General features: G+C 37.6%; 1 protein-coding gene across 1 annotated transcript in view; it reads left to right on the forward strand.

The window, feature by feature from the left end:
* Nucleotides 1-2,847: 2,847 nt before the first annotated feature.
* Nucleotides 2,848-21,113, forward strand: part of DPYD (dihydropyrimidine dehydrogenase) — an 862,187-nt gene continuing 843,921 nt past the window's right edge. The window contains exon 1 of the mRNA XM_047084253.1: nt 2,848-2,982. Coding sequence (XP_046940209.1) covers nt 2,944-2,982 — 39 coding nt within the window. The 5' untranslated portion in view covers nt 2,848-2,943. The remainder of the gene's footprint in view (nt 2,983-21,113) is intronic.

The following is a 21,113-nucleotide window of genomic DNA, read 5'->3' on the forward strand; positions in this document are numbered from 1 at the left end:
ATCTGTTTGGGGAGGTTGGGGGGTGATAAAAAAGCATTTGAATTTTGAATTTTGTATTTGATTACTGAGTGTCACTGAAGAAGCTCTCACCCTTGGAAAGACAGCTATTTTGAACTTATCCTATGGTGGGTTAAGAGAATAATAATTACAAAAAGCAAATATGGAAATAAAGTGTCTAACTCGTAATGATAACTTGGATATTTATACCCATAAAACAACTAAAATATGGATTGCTAACTGATAAGACTTGCAGTAGAGTGCAATCTAAAAAAGCATATAAGTGTCTGTCTCTGGTGGTTAGAAATTGACTATTGAAGCTCTCAGGTTAAATTGGAGAAGGGATTATATATGGTATAATTATACATATGCATATATATATATATATCTCATTCATATTATAAATATGTTACCTATCTATGCATGCATTTACCTTTTTTCTTTCCTAAACATATGTGTCTGTATGTACAGACACATGTAAATATTACATACATTGTAATAGTATCATTATACATAATATATATATTATTCATATATTATAATTTATGTACATTATATGATATCCCCAGGAGGACACAGATGCCTTTGGAGATAGCTAAGGTATGGTTGTAGGAAGATTCAGGAACATCTGACTTTGGAACATTATTTCATGAAAAGCAAAGTAGTTTGACACATTTTAAGTAGAAATTCATTGACATATATTGTGATTTACTTCTCAGGAGTAAGTGGGAGATTGAGAAGAATACATAGTAAAGTGAAACGGAAGTTTCTGAAATGAACTGTTTAATGCATAAACCAACTTCAGGATCTACTATGTTCATTCACTCACCAATTATTCTTGGTCTCTTATGCTTCAGTCCTGGTCTAGGAGCTGACTATCCACTAGACAACAAGGTTTCTTTTCCTGAAGCTTATATTCTAAATGGAAGACAGATATTAAACAAGTCACACTTAAATAAATATGCAAATAAAATTTGATCAGGCTATGACAAAAAAGTAGGATGTCATAAAAGAGACTGGGTGGGTCTAATCTTGTTCGTTGGGATAGTTCAGGGAAGCCCTCTCTGAGACCTAAAGGATGCTTAGAATGGGAAGAGTCCCCCAAGTGGAGGACGTGTGTAAAGGGAGGAGAAATGGTTGGAAGAAGGGAAGATTACTTCGTGAATGGTACATAAAGAGTCATGGCAAAAATGGCTGTAGGTGAGGTTGGGGAAGGGCAGGGCGGGTTATTAAGATGTCACTAGGAAGTTTGTATTTACTGAGTGCAATGCAAACCACTGAAGGATTTATTCATTCTGTTTGTGTGTGCGTGTGTGTGATGAGTCAATTAATACTTTTAAAAACTCAGTCTAGAGTGGAGAGGGGTAAGGTATGAGTAGAAGAGTGGAATACCACTGGACCTTGGTGGATGGAGTGAAGGTGGAGAAATGAAGACACATTCCAAGATCCTTTAGGAGGTCGAAGTTTGAGAGCTTGGGGATGAATAAAATGTTTGAGAAAACATGATTTTACGGTTTCTGTGTAACTTTCTAGTTTTTCTTAGCAGTACAATTTGATTCAAGAAAATGTATCCATTCTCTGTCTAGTAAATTCCAGGCTCTGGAAGGTAATCTAATGGTTTGTTTAAAGAAGTCTTCCCAAATCACTCAAGGTAGTGAGCATTTACACCCCAGTTACCCTTTTCCATTTCTCTTATCTTCTAAGCAGACATCACTGTTTCTTACTATTTTGCTACTTGCTTACCAGTATAATCTTCGTGAGAGTGAGGTATTTCTCACTCTAGAAATATAATCTAGAAGACGGATTATATCCAGAGTACCTAACAATGGGTACATTGGAACTGTTCAATAAATATTTGTTGAATGAAATGATGAATGAACTAATGAAAGAATAACGATATGGAGGAAATACTTGAATCCAAGGTGCTCACAATCTAGCCAAGAGGATTAAGAAGGATGGTAAAAACCTTACTAGAAGTAAGCAGGTAGCGTTATGGGAGAAGAGAGGAGGAGGATGTATTTATCTAACCGGGAGAACAGAGGGAGGTCTGGAGACAGATATACTCAAAGATGAATGTTTTCTGGATTGAGACCATCTCTCAATGGAAATCACTCCCGTCTCTCCAGCAAGCTCTATAACAAAACATAAAGCACTCTTCAAAGGAGCTTCACATTTTAGAAATATATATCTACATATATTTAAGGAGTCGTTAGAATGGATTGTCCTGCAAAGATACAACCTTGATTTTGTACCACCTACAGCACTTACAGCACTTATTACTTGCCACTTCTGGCTGTAGAAATTTTGCTCCTCTCCCTCCCTGGGTCCTCTGATAACCCTGTCTCCGCTCGCTCGCTCGTACTCCCGGGTTTTGTCCACTGTCGGAAGACCCGCGCCCTGGCCTTCTCCTGCCTTCCGATAGATGAATAGAGGAACGTTTACTACCTCATCCCTGAGGAGTTCCAGAAGATGCAGCTGCCCATAAGCTAATGTTTCTGCACCTTGCGGGATTCGTGAGGAAGCAAAAGAAAAGGAGCAATTTGTTACTTAGAGCGCCAATTGCCTTTACCTTTAATCCTGTGGGTCTCTAACATCTGGCCCCAGCCTACCAAGCTCAGGCTTTAACAGTTTACAGAGCAAAGGTCAGTCCCGGGTGCGAGTGCTCTCTCCCTCCCTTCCTTCCGCCTGTGGAAGGAAAACAAGCCGCCAGCTTGGGGGATGGGCCGGGCTGCTTTCCCCGTGGTTCCACGGGCAGTGCGGGGCGCCTGAGCCCGCAGCCCCGCCCCAGGGGCGTGGCCTCCCAGCGCCAGCCCCGCCCCCTCGCCGCGGACCCTCCGCTTCCTATTTACTCGGTAGCTCCGGCTTCCCGTCACTTCGCTTTCTGACTGGAGCTTGAGGACGCTAGGAGGGTCTGTCACTAGGAGACTTCAGGCTGTAAACACTGCCATGGCCCCTGTGCTTAGCAAGGACTCGGCGGACATCGAGGTACTGACTGCGCGCCGGGTCGCCAAGGGCGGGAGGTGGGGGGCCCAGCCGGTGGGTGCTGGGGAGGCCGCGGCAGTCGCTCGGGAAAGAGTGGGAGACCGGGGAAACTTTGCCTCCGTGGGAGGCCTGCGGGGGAGGTGGAGGAGCAGGGAGCCAGAACATGGGCACGGGCAGCGGGGGACAGAAGTGGAAGGGTCCCGCGACTGGAGGGGGTGCCTTTTGGGTTGGGACCTGGCTGTTTACTTCGGAGGGGATTAAGGAAGCCTGTCTTGTCTTGCCCTGAATGGTGTGACTAAGAAGCACAAGAGTTCCAGTGAGGTGGACTCTGGAGGATAGGAGCTCCCATTTCCCACCCAGTCTACCCAGGCACTTTCCCCTTTCTCCACCCCTATGCATTTCAGGGCACCTGTTTGCTGCCCCCACCTCCAATTGCTGAATCCTAAATATATGCAAAGGTGAGCTATAGAAATAAAGGAGATCTGTGTGTCAGCTATTCTAGCAGTCCCTGCTAGCCATAGTAATGCTTCAATGCTTATGAAATTATTTAACATAGGGAGGAATGGAACAAACTATTGAGAACACGAAAAATGCAGTGCTATCAGAAAAACATAAACAAGCTGTATTTTTCTCTCCTCTCAAGAGTGTTTGATTCTCTCTTCCACTCTGTTTCTGTAACAATTTCATCTTTCTTCCTGTGAATAAGGTCCTACCTGAAATGACATGACCGTTTCCTTTAAATTCTTCCTAAGACCTTTGTGTTTGACATGAGAAGGATTTAATTTTAAACAGTGATTTTTAGACATACCCAATTCAGCGTTTGTGAGCTAAGATAAACTGCTTTTTAGTATTTTGTTGTGTTTTGTTTAAGGCTTTTCTTTATTTGAGTCTCCCTGTCCGATAAAATGTGTGTATATGTGTGTACGTGTATGTTTTCTCTTTTTTTTTATAAATGACAAATTTTTCTTTCCTCAGTCCTTTTCAGTGGCTTAAATAAAAGTTTAAAACCACCTGTTTGCAGAATAGCTGCTGATGCCACATTTTTCCTCTGTCATTGAAGTAACTTTGTGTTCTGTTGGGAGATGGTAGTAATGTTTTCTTCCAACTCCATACATTGGTTTGGGAAAAATCCATTTTAGTAATAAGAGTCAAATTATATTGTAGTGACCTCTCTGGTTAATTTACTTGTGGTTTCTCTTGTGGATAGTTTACTATTTCTTATTGATCAGTAAGATATATTTAACCCAATATTTATTCATGTGTGCACAAGGTGAAGGATACTCGATTTATGTCACTGTCAAAGCCCTTTTTGGTCCTTATTACTTTGATTTAACCAAATCATTTTTTTTAAACTAAGCTAAATAGCAAACTTTTGACAGCATTCAGGCAGTACTGATTTTAGAGAGGAGAGTGTCAGGGGGCAGGTGGCCTTTGGCTTTTAGAATGGTATGTTATTTGCTTAACTGATTTCTTTCTCTGTATTTCTCTTGCAATTGTCTTGGAAATCAGTTCTTAACCACAGAACACTAAGGAAAAGATGCCAGTGAAACATTAAATTACTAGCTTAATCTCATATGTTGTTTGAACTAAGACCCGTTTGAGAAGTCCACGCCCTTACACTCACCTCAGTCTAACCTTAGTCTGTGGGGTTAATCTGCCTGATATTACTTACAATTTAGAACAGTGGTATTCAAGCCTTTTCAGGTTTTATGTAGTTCATATATGCAGCACATTTTAATCAGTAACCACTTTCATTATACATAGTATCTTCCTTTTCAAAATCTCAAAGTAATAACCTGTGATTCATGAGTTATAGTACCACCAGAGAGCATGAAATTAATCATTAAAATATAATGCAGTGAAGAAAAATACATTAAGCCTAAAGGAACACATTTAAGCATAGATGTCTCAGTTGATCCTGTTGATTCACCAAAGTTCATTTTTGTTTGAAGAATCAGAATGAATTATGAAAGCTCAGTTTTCTATCAAATTTGAATGCGTACATTGGGTTTCCTTTCCTTGAATGAATTCCTTAAGACCATTGTCTAGAGACTGATCTGACTGTGACCATTGCTTTAGTCTCAAGTACATGGAGTAATCTTAAAAAAAAAATCAGTATGGAACAAAATACAGGTTCACTTGATAAATGTGAAAAGAACAGAAGGTGATGGTGACAACCCACTATAATAGTGATTTAACTTTCCCCATAAGCTACCTACAGAATCTCAGGTTTCAGTGAGGCAGCCAAGAAATGTCTCTATTTCTGAAGAAAAAAAGTTACTGAGGTAAAGTTGCCTTGTGTGTTCACTCCATAATGTCTAGCCTTAATTAAGTATCACATCAGGGTTTGAAGGATTGGGAGCATGAAAAACAATCAGAATGTCACCAAACCCCAAAAATGGAATATTTCAGGCTGAAAGATAAAGCACAACGATGATGCATTAGTAAGTAATAGATATTAGGCGATAGAACCTAGCTCATATACTCAAGAATTGTTGTCACTATGGTAATTGTAGAAGCAGCATGAGAAGTGAAGTTGTTTTGTTTTGTTTTGTTTTGTTTTCCCTGATACATAAATGTGATTCAGACCCTGGGATCTGGAGCTAACTGGGTTGAGGTCTAGTTTAGTTCTTTTAAACTGTGACTTTAGGAAGGTTACTTAGCTTCTCTGAGTCATATTTTCATAACCTGTTAAATAAAGAAAATTATAATAGGAAATATAATAAACAAATGTCACAAGTTGACATATTCTTGTTAGGAAAAAGGACAAATGTTAAAAAATAAAAGTATGGGGGCGCCTGGGTGGCGCAGTCGGTTAAGCGTCCGACTTCAGCCAGGTCACGATCTCGCGGTCCGGGAGTTCGAGCCCCGCGTCAGGCTCTGGGCTGATGGCTCAGAGCCTGGAGCCTGTTTCCGATTCTGTGTCTCCCTCTCTCTCTGCCCCTCCCCCGTTCATGCTCTGTCTCTCTCTGTCCCAAAAATAAATAAACGTTGAAAAAAAAATTAAAAAATAAATAAAAGTATGAACAAATATCTTAGGAAAATCCCTGCCAATGAAATAAATAGTATTCTAAAATCATTAACGGTAGCTATGTGCTTTTGAAAGTCATCTTACTTTATGGGATTACATTTTGGACAAAGCTGAATTTTGTCAAGGATGACTTTTGAATACAAATTCTCCTGGGAAGGTTTCAGAGAAGGTGAATACCCAATACTGGTCACTTACCCTGACTTCAGTGGTACCTTCACAGTACTTCATTTAGTTTGAATTGATAACCAGTATAATGCCAATATCTGTTCATTTAAAAGCAAGTAAGAATAATTTTAGAAAAGTGTAATTTTGTTCAGTGTCCTGTTCCTCTCCACTGACATGGATAATTAAGAGTAGACTATAGAAGTATAATTAAAAGAAAATGTATGCAGCTACAGGAAACCTTTAACTTTTTGAATAATAGTAATTTTGGTAAATATTTACAGCCAAACTCAAATGCTACCTACCACTCTAATGCTTTCACAATCACAAGTCAACGTCCATTCCTTGAATTATCAGTTAGTGAGTGTTTCACATTTACCCTGAATCAGAAAGGGATTTCAGTCCATTGTCTACAGAATCATAGTGCATTTCAAGTCAAACAGAAACAGTTTCTGAATTACTTATACTCTAGCTTCCATTCATTTGAGAATTTTCCATGCTTATTAATTAAGAAAATAAGTTACTAAAATCATGGACTTGGAAAATGGGAGGATAAAGGAAACAACTGGGAGAAAAGTACATTTTTAAGGAGCATTTTGAAAAAAGGGAAGGCAGGGGTTATGAATTAATTGGTAGAGGTGGGAGAAAATATTTCGGAATACCCTCTATCATAACTGTTTTTGTCCCTGGGAAGGGGAAGGGTTATGGATCCAAAGGAGAGAATAAAGATTCATCTTTGCAGAAGGTATGGATTATTTATTTATTTATTTAAACTTTTATGTTTTTTTTTATTCAGTGCATAAATGACAGTTCTTTCTTGTCTCCTTTCTTTTATTGATTAGGCACCACCAATCTAAGGAAATGCTATCTCGACTTGCTAAAGCTTTTAATTTTTTTAAAAGTGTTTAAATTTTAAACCTGTTCTGTGAGTTTGAATTGTTAAAAATATGTTTGTCCTCCCTATTTTAAACTGTCCTGTGACCGTGCTCAAAGTATTTCTCCTTTCTAAGAAATTAAGCTGGGCAGTAAAAATGTGTCTGATTGTGTGATTTGGGAAGTTACTTCATTCCAAATGATAGCTCCTTGTAGTTTTTTTTTTTTTTAAAGGAGAGAATAAATTTATTACTATTATTATTATTACTATTATTATTAATAACATATGAAATTTATTGTCAAATTGGTTTCCATACAACACCCAGTGCTCATCCCAAAAGATGCCCTCTTCAATGCCCATCACCTACCCTCTCCTCCCTCCCACCCCCCATCAACCCTCAGTTTGTTCTCAGTTTTTAAGAGTCTCTTATGCTTTGGCTCTCAGCTCTTTGTAGTTTTAAGGTGTATTTCTAGAGTTAAGCATGGCCAGATGTATATACTTCAGTATAGTTTTTTAAAAGAAATTATACCTCCTGCACATGAATTCAGTGACCAATTTAGTAGTTTAATTAAAAACTGTGAGATTAATGACTAATGACGACTCTATCACTAGGGAATTTTTTATGTTGGATCTGCTTAATCTTAATCATAGCAGATAGTGTTGTAAAAATATGTTGGAATTCAGTAGCCTTCTTTCTTACATTCTGGAAGAAAAATTCAGTTTTGGAAAGCTGAACATTTGCAATAAGGAATTGATAAGAATATGAAAAAGATCTAGGGCCAAAATCCTGAGAAAACTGGATATCTTTAAGCAATCATCTTTCCTTAACTATTTGAATACAGCATTTTACCAAACTCTGTATATAAACAGGCAAGAATGCAAGAGCTGAAAAATAGACCTTCCTGTAAAGGTAAGCCTATCTGATCATTGTGGGAGAATTTTTAATAAGCATAAATTTGTTATAAAATTAAAAACACTAAAATTAAAGACAATGAGACTGAAAAAAATAAAGTTATAAAATAATATGACAAAGAAAATATGATGAGATTTGTTATGGTCCAGGCTTTAAGTGAAGCTAACGAGGATATTGAAAAGTAGGATTGGCTAACTTATTTTTCTCCCTCTTAGCTGTCTACAATGATAAATATGAATAGAAACCTTCAGTCCTTAAAACTGTAAGAAAATTTCAACATCATTTATACCCTGCCTTAATTTAAAAATATTTTATAAGGCATTCTAAGATTATAAATTTATATATAGTCAAGATTTTGATTTTCAAATGTGACATGTTTACCTTCAGGACTTCATTTGCTCTTAATCCTCTATATCAAAACAGAAAGTGTTTTTTGGCCTCAAACATCAATAGTGTGGTCATTCACAGATAACCTGGAGCCAGGAATACCACTAAGATAACTCTTAATAGGATTATATATTTCCTATGGTTTATAATTATTTCTTCTTCCATTGCTTGTAATTAAAATGTTATGCTAGTAGGTGTGAACTCATTGTATTACTTTTCTTTTAGAATGTTCACTACAGATATCTACTTATTGATATTAGGAACTCAGTACGTTTATATAAAGTTATTTATTTTGTATTTCACAAAATCAAACCTCAATTCATGGTAAAAAAGAAAACATTGTATTAAACAGGCCTGGGTTCTAATCCTGATTCTCTCATTTTTTTTTTTTTTTAATTTTTGTGATTGTGGTCAGTTCTTTCCTGAACTATCATTTCTTTTTCTGTAGTTGGATTTATGCTTCATTATTTCATGCAACAGCTGTAATGATTAACTGTTGTCATATACATATAATGCCTCAGATAGCATCTTTCACATAAAATATGTATTTTTAAAATATTAGTAGTTCTGGGGTGCCTGGGTAGCTCTGGTCGGTTGAGCGTCTGATTTCGGCTCAGGTCATAATTTCGCAGTCTGTGAGTTCAAGCCCTGCATCGGACTCTGTGCTGACAGCTCAGAGCTTGGAGCCTGCTTCCGATTCTGTGTCCCCTGCTGTCTCTGCCCCTCCCCAACTCGTACTCTGTCTCTCTGTCTCTCAAAAATAAATATTAAAAAAAATACCAGGTACTTCTTTCAAACATCATTGTTGTACATATCATGTGTCTTATGTAAATGTCATTTGGCTGGAATTTTGTTCAACTCCAAAAACTAACAAGTTATATCGAAGCCTGTTAAAATATGTGAAAGAGGGGGGAGTTAATGAAGTTAAAAGAATTATGAGGATATATTTCGCAGATATATTTTATAAGAAAGTTCCTTAATTTTATTTGTCAGTATTACCAGTGAGAAGGGAGAGTTTCTGAAATTCAGATCAAATTAAAGAGACTCAGTTCATTTTGCTTTTTACTTCTATTTTAAAAATATGTTTAACACCCTCTGTATTGCTAGCCCTCTGGTGTAAATTGAAGGAGATTCAAAGGAAGTATGTGGCATCGGTTTTGTCTATATGGGATTATCTACATCTAATCCACTAGGGACTAAGACTCAAATCCAAGGCTGACCTCCCCAACCCTTATTATTTTACTGCAGTGTACATATGGATTGATTTTTCAGTGTTTTTCTGAGCATTTTTAGACTCTCTCAGGACCAATGTATTGGTGAAAATTATTTCTTGGTATTCTGAACGATATATAGAAGGGATTTAGTATTATCCTTTTCTGAAAAGAAATCTCTACACAATTATTTTTTAAAAAAGCCCAAGTCATATCTGTTTGTACAAACTGGACTAAGCTTATAATGTCTCTAAGCAAGTATATTAGCTTCAAAGAAAGTCTTTTTTCTAGACTTCTGAGCATCCCTGTATTTGTTCATTAAAACTTTTTTGACTACTAGGAAAGGAAGAATTGGAGATCAACCTATTTTGCACCAGGAAAATGTAAAATGTGCTCTTTCTGAAAGATGACTCAAATATTAAACTTTTTAATATTAGGTTATGATAATTTTATTTCATTGAGAATTTCAGCTTGGTTGTGTAAAAGCATTCTCACTATCCTCTACCTTTATCATAATAATTAAAGAGACAATCTGTGTCCTTACCTCCCAGGTGCTTGGAAATTGATATTATGAGTGCTTATGAATGTCCCCTTGAGGCACTGCTGACTGGGCCACTTTGAAGAAAAATCTCTTCATCAATAATGAAGCCCTGAGGGCCACTTCTCAGGGGACCCACACAAAATTACATGTCAACTCCAGGCCTGATTTATACAGATGGTGCTCATGGATGGAGCCCTGACTGCACCTCCTCTTCTCCCATATTTTATTACCCGCCATCCTGCAAATCCTCCCCACTGCCCTTCCCCCACTTACACTTCTCTCTCCAAACTTCATCCCCTAATTTTCAACTTGTTTTACCTGCCCACAATGGATTTACCTAACTAGATTTTTTTGGTTGAATCTTTGTGAAATCCTTTGAATGGTATTAAAAATTGACTACAGAAGCATGTTAAAACTTTAAAAATGTTAGTTTGATGTAAAAGCCATGTGAAAATCTTCAAAACAATAGAAGAGAGTGTGTATTTACTGTATGTTAATTAATATAAGTATTCTGGAATACGGGACAGGCCTGCAGATATGTTTGCTCTACATGTTGGGTCCCTTGCTCTCTGACCTTGTGGAAATCATTCAACCACTTTGAAGAGTTTGCTGACTTCTCAATGAGTTTGCTATTGATCAGTCTTTTAAGGATGGTTTGTAATAAAATACGGCAATGGTGAAATTGTTTGGAAATGTGACCTGCTGAGTGATCATATTGAGGAAATGCAGACGTGGTGTTGTCATAGCTACTGTATTTTACACGCTAGGCAGGATTAAGTATACCATTTATACCGACTCTATGGAATTGATATACTTAATGATTTTTAAACTTTCTTCATGCTTGCCTGCTTCCTTTTCTTTTTCAATCAAACAAATGAGTTAAATCTAAATCTCTCCTGAGCACACAAAGTCCAATCCTTCTATATATTGGTGGAGTTTTGTGAGGGTGATATGGAATTTATAAATTCACATTTTGTGTCTCTTGGATGGTGTTACCCTTAACTAGAAATTGCAGCTAGAGATTCCAAATAAGGAGTTGAGACTCTCTTAGTTTCTCCAGTGTGTTTGTTGATTGATAACTGTCAGTGGAAATCAGAGTATAAGTTTTGGGGTTTCTAGCCCATAGGGAATGTAAGTTACCTTTCTCTGACTCCTTGTACCTGTTCCACAGTGACCTCAAAGCTTTGAGAACTTTTCTTTCAGTTATGTTTTCATGATAAATATTGGGGAGTACAGAGTAGAATGCTTGATTAAAATGCTCATATTTCAAAGAAAGCTATTTAGTTCTCACAGATTTCAGGAGTTAAATAATAGCATAACAGCTTTCACAGCAAAATGCTTTTTTGGGGGTTAACTTTTATTAATTTTTTTTCATTCTTCTGATTAAATTTTATTTATTTATGTATTTAAATTTATTTGAGAGAGAGAGAGAGAGAGTGGGGGAGGGGGTAGAGGGAAAGAGAGAATCTTAAGCAGGCTCCACACTCAGCACGGAGCCCAATGTGGGGCTTGATCCCATGCCCTAAGGATCATAACCTGAGCCGAAATCAAGAGTTAGAGTCAACTGAATGAGCCACCCAGGCACCCATACTGTGATTTGATTTTTAGAATTATTTTGCATGATCATTACAGAAAGAAAAATGCCAAAAAGAGTGAATTGAAGCCCTCAAACATACATAGTCACACCACCTAAAATAGCCCTGCTCAATGATTTAATACTTTTCTTTTCTATGCGTAAGGGATTTTTTCCTAAACAGTTTTAATCATATTCAGTTTATATTTGTTTTCTTCTCCATTCAGAACTATTTCCTCACGTTCATACTAACTTTTAAAATAGTTTTAAATACTCTTTCCATAATTTGGCTATTGTTGAAAGTGCTGCTATAAACATTGGGGTACAAATGCCCCTATGCATCAGCACTCCTGTATACTTTGGGTGGAATCCTAGCAGTTCTTTGGAAAGAACCTAAATGTCCATCAATGGACGAATGGATAAAGAAGATGTGTTTTATATATACAATGGAATATTACTTGGCAATGAGAAAGAATGAAATCTGGCCATTTGCAGCAATGTGGATTGAAGTGGAGGGTATTATGCTAAGTGAAATAAGCCAAGCACAGAAAGACAGATACTATGTGTTTTCACTCCTTTGTGGATCTTGAGAAACTTAAAAGAAGACCATTGGGGAGGGGGAGGGGGGAAAAAGTTAAAGAAATGAAGGGAGGCAAACCATAAGAGACTCTTAAGGACTGAGAACAAACTAAAGGTAGATGGGGGGTGAGGGAGAGGGGAAAGTGGTTGATGGGCATTGAGGAGAGCACTTGTTGGGATGAGCACTGGGTATTGTATGGAAACCAATTTGACTATAAATTATATTTAATAAAATAAAATTAAAATATAAATAAAATAAAATAAAATAAAATAAAATAAAATAAAATAAAATAAAATAAATAAAATAAAATCGTTTTAAATAGCACTGTAAGATTCCACGCAGTGGAGATACCAAAATTTATTCAAGCCTCTCCTTTATTATCAGATAATTACTTTGTTTTTAGTAATAGTTATTTAAAATGCTTCAATTTCAATAACTTTTTTCTTTAAGACATTTTGCCTAGAATACACTTGAAAGGGTTGGCTTCATTGATATGTAGTGCATTTCAGTTTGCCTTTTCCACCTACCTACATGATTGAACTGAATTGTGTGTGTGTGTGTGTGTGTGTGTGTGTGTGTGTGTGTGTGTGTTAAAGCATTTTTAAAAGGAAAAATGGCCCATTATTGGGTGCAAAGACAGAACGGAAAAAGTGGAATTGGAACCAATTACTAATTTGCCTCATCCCTCCACCACATTCAGGGTTAGAGAACATATAGGCATCTGAGCGTAGTTTCCCTTGATGTGGATATGACTTAATTTGCACTCAGTGCTGATTTGATGCTTTATTCTAGATCATGGCTTGACTGCCTGATACTTCTTTATTTTTTCTGCCAAGAGTGAGGTTGGGTTTCAGGTTATTTTAAATAGGTAAATCTCAGGTTTTTGTCTTGAATGAATAAATATATATAACACCAACTGCAGATGTTCCAATGTGTGACCACAAATGGAAACTTTTGTATTGTACCTTCCACCCTGTACCTCTTCCTCTCTTCAAACCACTCTAGCAGACCAGGTTCTCAATGGATTCTTTCACCCTAGACCTCTATATCAGAAGTGTGTGTGTGTGTGTGTGTGTGTATGTGTGTATACATACACATATACAGAAGCTTGTGTGTGTGTGTGCAATTTTTGCTCCTTTTTCTTTTTCTTATGGTTCTCAGGAAGAGGAAGAGAGTGGTGAATGTAACTATTTACACTCAACACATTTTTCTCACAGCGACAAATTTAATAAAGCAAAACATTCTTCTAAGGTATGTTAACCAAACTAGCTTTGATTCATGCTACATTTTAAAGCTAAAATTTGCTAGTAACCTGAGCTCTGAACATTGGTATGTTTAAGTCTCTTTTTTGAAAGAGATAAAAACATATGCAGAAGTTTCTTATATGATCCATGAAAATCACTGCCTATGACACCTCCATCCCAGGCTAGACAGTAATAAATGTTTATTCTTTATACGTGTTTAAGATCACATTGTTAAAGGATTCAAGAGGGAAATTATCAATTGTACATGTGACTATTTTAAGGATTTGAAATATTTTTGAGTTGTATACCTATTTATACATCTCTTACCAGTGTATTAATGTATATGAAATGGTATCCTTTTCAACATTAAAATTATTTTTAATTATTTAGTGGACAGTTGTGTGAAAACTCCTATCTGATTTTATTTTGTATTTGTTTGAATATTCGTTAATTTGAATATCTTTCCCACATTTTAAAGGGGCTTGGAGTTTCTTTTATTTATTTATTCATTTATTTATTTGTTTTTTATTTTATTTTATTTTTTATTTTTTTCAATATATGAAATTTATTGTCAAATTGGTTTCCATACAACACCCAGTGCTCATCCCAAAAGGTGCCCTCCTCAATACCCATCACCCATCCTCCCCTCCCTCCTACCCCCCATCAACCCTCAGTTTGTTCTCAGTTTTTAAGAGTCTCTTATGCTTTGGCTCTCTCCCACTGTAACTTCTTTTTTTTTTTTCCTTCCCCTCCCCCATGGGTCTCTGTTAAGTTTCTCAGGATCCACGTAAGATCCTGTTTCACTATGATATGTTGTGCAGAAGATCGATTCAAGTTACGTCTGAAGGCAGTTCTCTGTGCTTCTTGGATTTCAATGCCTTTTTCCTTCCCCAGATCAGGGAAGTTCTCAGCTATTATTTTTTCAAGTACACCTTAGGCACCTTTCCCTCTCTCTTCCTCCTCTGGAATACCCATTATGCGTAGATTATTTCTCTTTAGTGCATCACTTAGTTCTCTAATTTTCCCCTCATACTCCTGGATTTTTTTATCTTTTACTCAGCTTCTTCTTTTTCCATTATTTTATCTTCTAGTTCACCTATTCTCTCCTCTGCCTCTTCAATTCGAGCCGTGGTTGTCTCCATTTTATTTTGCAGCTCATTAATAACATTTTTTAGCTCCTCCTGGCTGTTCCTTAGTTCCTTGATCTCTGTAGCAATAGATTCTCTGCTGTCCTTTATACTATTTTCAAGCCCAGTGATTAATTTTATGACTATTATTCTAAATTCACTTTCTGTTATATTGTTTAAATCCTTTTTGATCAGTTCTTTAGCTGTTATTATTTCCTGGACGTTTTTTTGAGGGGAATTCTTCCATTTGGTCATTTTGGATAGTCCCTGGAGTGGTGCGGAACTGCGGGGCACTTCCCCTGTGCTGTCTTGAGTAACTTGCGTTGGTGGGCGGGGCCACAGTCAGACCTGATGTCTTTCCCAGCCCACCGCTAGGGCCACAGTCAGACTGGTGTGTGTCTTCTCGTTCCCTCTGGTAGGGGCGGGATTCACTGTGGGGTGGTGTGGACCATCTGGGCTACTTGCACCCTGCCAGGCTTGTGGTGCTGGGGATCTGGCGTATTAGCTGGGGTGGATCGGCAAGGTGCACAGGGGCAGGAGGGGAAGGCACCGCTCGCTTTTCCTTCGGAGATCCGCTTCGGGAGGGGCCCTGTGGCACTGGGAGGGAGTCAGACCCCTGCCACCGGAGGGGTGGATCTGCAGAAGCACAGAGTTGGGTGTTCGTGCGCTTCGGGAGGGGCCCTGTGGCACTGGGAGGGAGTCAGACCCCTGCCGCCGGAGGGGTGGATCTGCAGAAGCACAGAGTTGGGTTTTTGTGCGGTGCAAGCAAGTTCCCTGACAGGAACCGGTTCCCTTTGGGATTTTGGCTGGGGTATGGGCAAGGGAGATGGAGCTGGTGAGCACCTTTGTTCCCCACCAAGCTGTGCTCTGTAGTCAGGGGCTCAACAACTCTCCCTCCCCTTGTCCTCCAGCCTTCCCACTCTCCGAGCAGAGCTGTTAGCTTATAACCTTCCAGATGTTAAGTCCCGCTTGCTGTCAGAACACACTCTGTCCAGCCCCTCCGCTTTTGCAAGCCAGACTTGGGGGCTCTGCTTGGCTGGCGGGCTGCCCCTCTGCCCCGGCTCCCTCCCGCTCCCTCCCGTCAGTCTGTGTAGTGCACACCTCTCCTCCGCCCTTACTACCCTCTTCTGTGGGCCTCTTGTCTGTGCTTGGCTCGGGAGACAAGCTTAGCTCTAGTCTTCTGGCGGTTTTCTGGGTTATTTAGGCAGGTGTAGGTGGAATCTAAGTGATCAGGACGCGGTGAGCCCAGCGTCCTCCTATGCCGCCATTTCCCCAGGTCTCCTGGAGTTTCTTTTAAACAATGTGCTTTAACAGAATTTTAGCATAAGAGTAAAATAAGAGAAAAATATAAATAGAAATACAAACAAGAAAAGTAGAAATATCTTCCAACAAAGTGAGTTTAGAGGGAACACACTTCAACATAATAAGAGCCTTGTATGAAAAACCCTCAGCTGACATCATAGTCCATGGTGAAGAGCTGAAAACTTTTTTTAAAGATGAAGAACAAGACAAAATGGCCCCTTCTGACCACTTTTATTTGATAGTACTGGAAGTCCTACCTGCAGTAATCAGAGAAGAAAGAAAGAAAGAAAGAAAGAAAGAAAGAAAGAAAGAAAGAAAGAGAAGGAATCTAAATTGGTAAGAAGTAAAACTGTCATTATATGCAGATGGTGTGATACTAAATATGGAAAACTCTAAAGACTACACCAAAAAACTCTTAGAACAAATGAATTCAGTGAAGGTGCAAGATACAAAATTAATACACAGAAATCTGTTGTTTTCAATATACTAATAATGAAGTAGCAGGTGGAGAAATTAAGAAAACAACCCCATTTAAAAATAACATCAAAAAGAATAAAATACCTAGAAATAAATTTAACCAAGGAGATGAACAATCTGCATTCTGAAAACTATAAGGCATTTATGAAATAAATTGAAGATGAGACAAATAAATAGAAAGATAGACCATGCTCATGGATTAGAAGAATATTGTTGAAATGTCTTTATTACCATAAGCCATCTACAGATTCAACTCTTTCAAGATACCAATAATATTTTCCACAGAAATAGAACAAATAATCATAAAATTTGTATGGAAACACAAAAGATCCTGAAGCAATCTTAAGAAAAAGTAAAATAAAGCTGGAGGTATCACAATTCTCGATTTCAAGCAATATTTCTTTTTTTTTTTTTCAAGCAATATTTCAAAGCTGTAGTGACAAAAACAGTATGCTGCTGGCACAAAAATAGACATTTAGATCAATGAAACAGAATAGAGTACCCAGAAATAAAAAAAACACATTTGTATGGTCAATTAATCTATGACAAAAAGAGGCAAGAATACAAAATGGGGAAAAGACAATCTCTTCAATAAATGGTGATGAGATACCTGGACTCTATAAACTGGACCATACAGTTTTCTACTACCATACACAAAAAAAACCTCAAAATTGTTAAAGACCTAAATGTAGGACCTGAAGCCATAAAATTCTTAAAAGAAAACATAGGCAGTAATCTCTTGGACATTGGCCTTAGCAATATTTTTCTGGATCTGTCTCTTCAGGAAACAAAACAAAAGTAAAAATAAACAATTGGGGACTACATCAAACTTAAAGCTTTTGCACAGCAAAGGAAACCATCAACAAAATGAGAAGGCAACCCACTAAATGGAAGAGGTATTTGCAAATGATATACTTGATAAGAGATTAATATCCAAAATATACATACTCATATAATTGGACACCAGAAATACAAATAATCAATTTAAAAATGGGGAGAGGACCTGAATATTCATTTCCCCAAAGAAAAAATACAAATGGCCAACAGATACCTGAAAAGATACTCAGCATTACTAATCACTGGGGAAATGCAAGTCAAAACCACAGTGAGCTATCAGAATAACTAGAATAACACACAGTCAGAATAACTAGTACCAAAAAGACAAAAAAGTGTTGGTGAGGACGTGGAGAAAAGAATGGATGTCCAATAATTCCACTTCTGAGTATTTATCCAAAGAAAATGAAAACACTAACATGAAAATATATATGAACCCCTATGTTCATTGCAACATTACTTACAATAGAAAATTATGGAAGCAATCCAAGTGTCTGTTGACAGATAAATGGATCAAGAAAATGCGGTGTATATACACATAATGGAATACTACTTACCCATGAAAAAGAACTAAATCTTGCCATTTGCAACAATGTGGATGGACCTAGAGGGTATTATGCTAAGTGAAAGAAGTCAGACTGAAAAATACAAGCACCATATCATTTCACTTTATATGTAGATCCAAGAAAACAAAACTAATGAACAAACAAAAAACAGACTTATAAATACAGAGAAAAAACTGGTGGCTTCCAGGGTGGGGCGGAGAGGGGATAGGCAAGATAGGTGAAGGGGATTAAGAGGTACAAACTTCCAGTTACAAAATAAATTATTCATGGGGAAGAAAACTACAGCATGGGAATACAGTCAATAATATGGTAATAACTTTATATGATGACAAATAAGTATACTTTCATGGTGAGCATTTCATAATGTACGTAATTATTGAATCACTATTTTGTACATCTGAAATTCATATAATATGGTTAGTCAATTATATTTCAGTAATAAAGTACACGCACATACAAAAGAAAAGTAGAAATATCACAGATTTTACGAAACTTAGATGCTAATGAATTATAAAATCACAAAATCAATACTCTTTTGGAAACATATTATCCACTTACACTAACTTCAGGCAAATTCAGAAGCAGCAATGGACTAGTAGACTTGATCTATTATAGTATTTATTATAATGTAGTATATAATGGATCATTATTGTTTGTTTCAATTAAAATGAAAGTGTAGCACAGATTAGTGATTAAGAATGTACACTCTGGGGGCTCCTGGATGGCTCAGTCGTTTAAACATCTGACTCTTGATATTGGCTCAGGTCATGATCTCACAGTTTGTGGGTTTGAGCCCTGCATCAGGCTCTGCACTGTCAGTGCAGAACCTGCTTGGGGTTCTCTCTCCCCCTCTCTCTTCTCCTTTCCTCTCCCGCCTCCCCCAAAATGAACAAATAAACTTAAAAAAGAGTGTAGACTCTGGAAGTAAAGTGCTAATGTCCATCATATCCTAGCTGTGCCACATCCTAGTTTTTGACATTGGCAAGTAACTCCAATTTTCCGTGTTTTTATTTCCTCATCTGTACAATGGGGACAGTAAAAGTACCTATATCATAGGATTGTTGTATGATTGAAGGAAATACTACATACTCATCATTTTTAATAGGCTCAGCAAATACGCAATTAACATTAAATATTAAAATGCTAATGTTGCTGGGTGAACTGGGGAGACCCCATGCCTCGAGGCTTTGACCCAGCCTACTCCAAAGATGTTGCTGAAGTCTCTTGGTCTTGTCACGAGAAAAAATTGAGGGACAGACAAAACACAGAGGATAGCAATACATTCAGGAAAGTTTATTAAAGTGAAGGTACACTCTTGTGATAGAGTGAGACAGAGAGTGCTGTGGGTGCTGGGGTTTGGGTTTCTATCTTTTATTGATGGTTATTAACAAGGAGGTGGGGATTTCTTGGAAGTAGGGTTTCGTGCCTTTCCTACCTTGCTTGGTCCTGGCTTTCTGGCCTACTGTGTCAGCCATCTTGGGCCTGTTTCCTTTGATCCAGCTTCTTGTGGCTTTGTTTTGGAGTGCTACCAGGATAGACTTCTGACTTTCCCCGTAGCTGGCCATTACTTCCTCTTTGCTGGCCTCCATACATCCTGTTAGAGCCTAACTGCCTCTAATACTAATAATGGCTACCAATTACCTTTTTGACTCCAATGGGCTATCTCTTTGATTATCTTCTATTTTGATGTTTTAAACACAGAAGTTTAACTTTTTTGTATATTCAAAAATGCATATTAATTTCTTACTATGTGCTAGACACTAGTCTAGATTTTAGAAATATGCCTACAAACAAGTCAAAAGATTTCTGCTGTCAGTAAAATTACATTACAGTATAGAAATAAAAGGCAGTAAAAATTTCAAACTGTATGGTAATTTCAGTAGTATCATGAGCTTTGGTAAAAGTAAATCAGAATAATCTGATGCAGAATGACTGGTGGGGCCTCCCTTATTTGGCCAGTCAGAGAAGGCCTCCTCGTGGAGGTGACATTTGTACTTAAACCTGAAGTACCAGAAGGAGTCTGCCATAGCTTTTGAGAACAAAGAATGAAAATTAAAGAGGTGGGATTGAACTTTATCTGAGGGGGAAAAGAAATAACAGATGTGTGAGATACAAGTGTTGTTTAATGACATTAAGTTTGAAATCCCTATTAGATACCAAAGTAAAGATATCAAGTAGTCAACTGGAAATAAGTATCTGAGGTTAATAAAGAAATCATAGCTAGAGATGGAAATTGGGGGATTATTGATACAAAAATGATGTGTAAAATCCTGGGGCTGAGTAAAATCACTAAGAGACAAGGAGTTGGAGATTTAGGAGGTTAGACAAGGAGTTGGAGATTTAGTGTAGCTAGACAAGGAGTTGGAGATTTAGTGTAGCTAGACAAGGAGTTGGAGATTTAGGAGGTTAGAAGAAGGAAAAGTAGCCAGGAGGCTGTGGTATCACAGAAACCAAGGAAGGAGGAAAGAGGTGGTATAGTCAACTCTCTGCATTGCTGTTGAGAGGGTAAAATGAGGGCATGAAAGTTTCCTTTCAATTCAGTAACATGGAGAAATTATGAATTTAATAATAACTATTGGAGAAAGAGGCCCAATTTGGATGGATTGAGAAAGGAACAGGAGATAGAGAAGTGAGACAGTGACACTAGGAATTTCCGGGGTAAAGTTTCACTCTAAAGAGGAACACAGAAATTGGGAAGTAGCTGGAGAGGGAGAATAGAGCAGGGACATATACTAATGGAAAGAGATCCAATAGAAAGAGACACCACTGTTGAAGGACATAGAAGGGATAATTACCTGTATAAAGAGATTCTTTTGGTGAAGGGGAATAGGATTGATAATATAAGCATTAGAGTCAGATGTATGGCAGAGGCGTGCTACAGTGGGTGGTAGGAAGAAGAGGGAGTTCCGATCTGACAGTTTTTAGTTTCTCAATAAGAGTGTGAGGCAATAGCATTAACAGAGGGTAAGAGAAAAACAGGATATAAATTTTAAGAACGGATGAAAGTATGAATAAACTTTCTGGAAAGTGGGAGAATGAAAGTAAAAAGGAATTATAGTAGGATTGTTAGGCAAGTTTGTTTTCCAATTGAAATTTGTTAAGAAATTAACATGAATGTGATTGTGGATTCTTCTAGCCACTTTTAAAAAAATGTTTATTTATTTTTGAGAGAGAGAGAGAGAGAGAGAGAGAGAGAAAACAAGCGAGCAGGTGAGGGGCAGAGAGAGAAGGGGACAGAGGATCCAAAGCAGGCTCTGTGCTTACAGCAGAGAGCCTGATGTGAGGTTTGAACTCTCAAACCATGAGATAACA

This window comes from Lynx rufus, unplaced genomic scaffold (genome assembly GCF_022079265.1).
Source record: "Lynx rufus isolate CCGP_SWC_20201006 ecotype Redwood Valley unplaced genomic scaffold, mLynRuf1.p SCAF_2, whole genome shotgun sequence".
Lineage (NCBI taxonomy): Eukaryota > Metazoa > Chordata > Mammalia > Carnivora > Felidae > Lynx > Lynx rufus.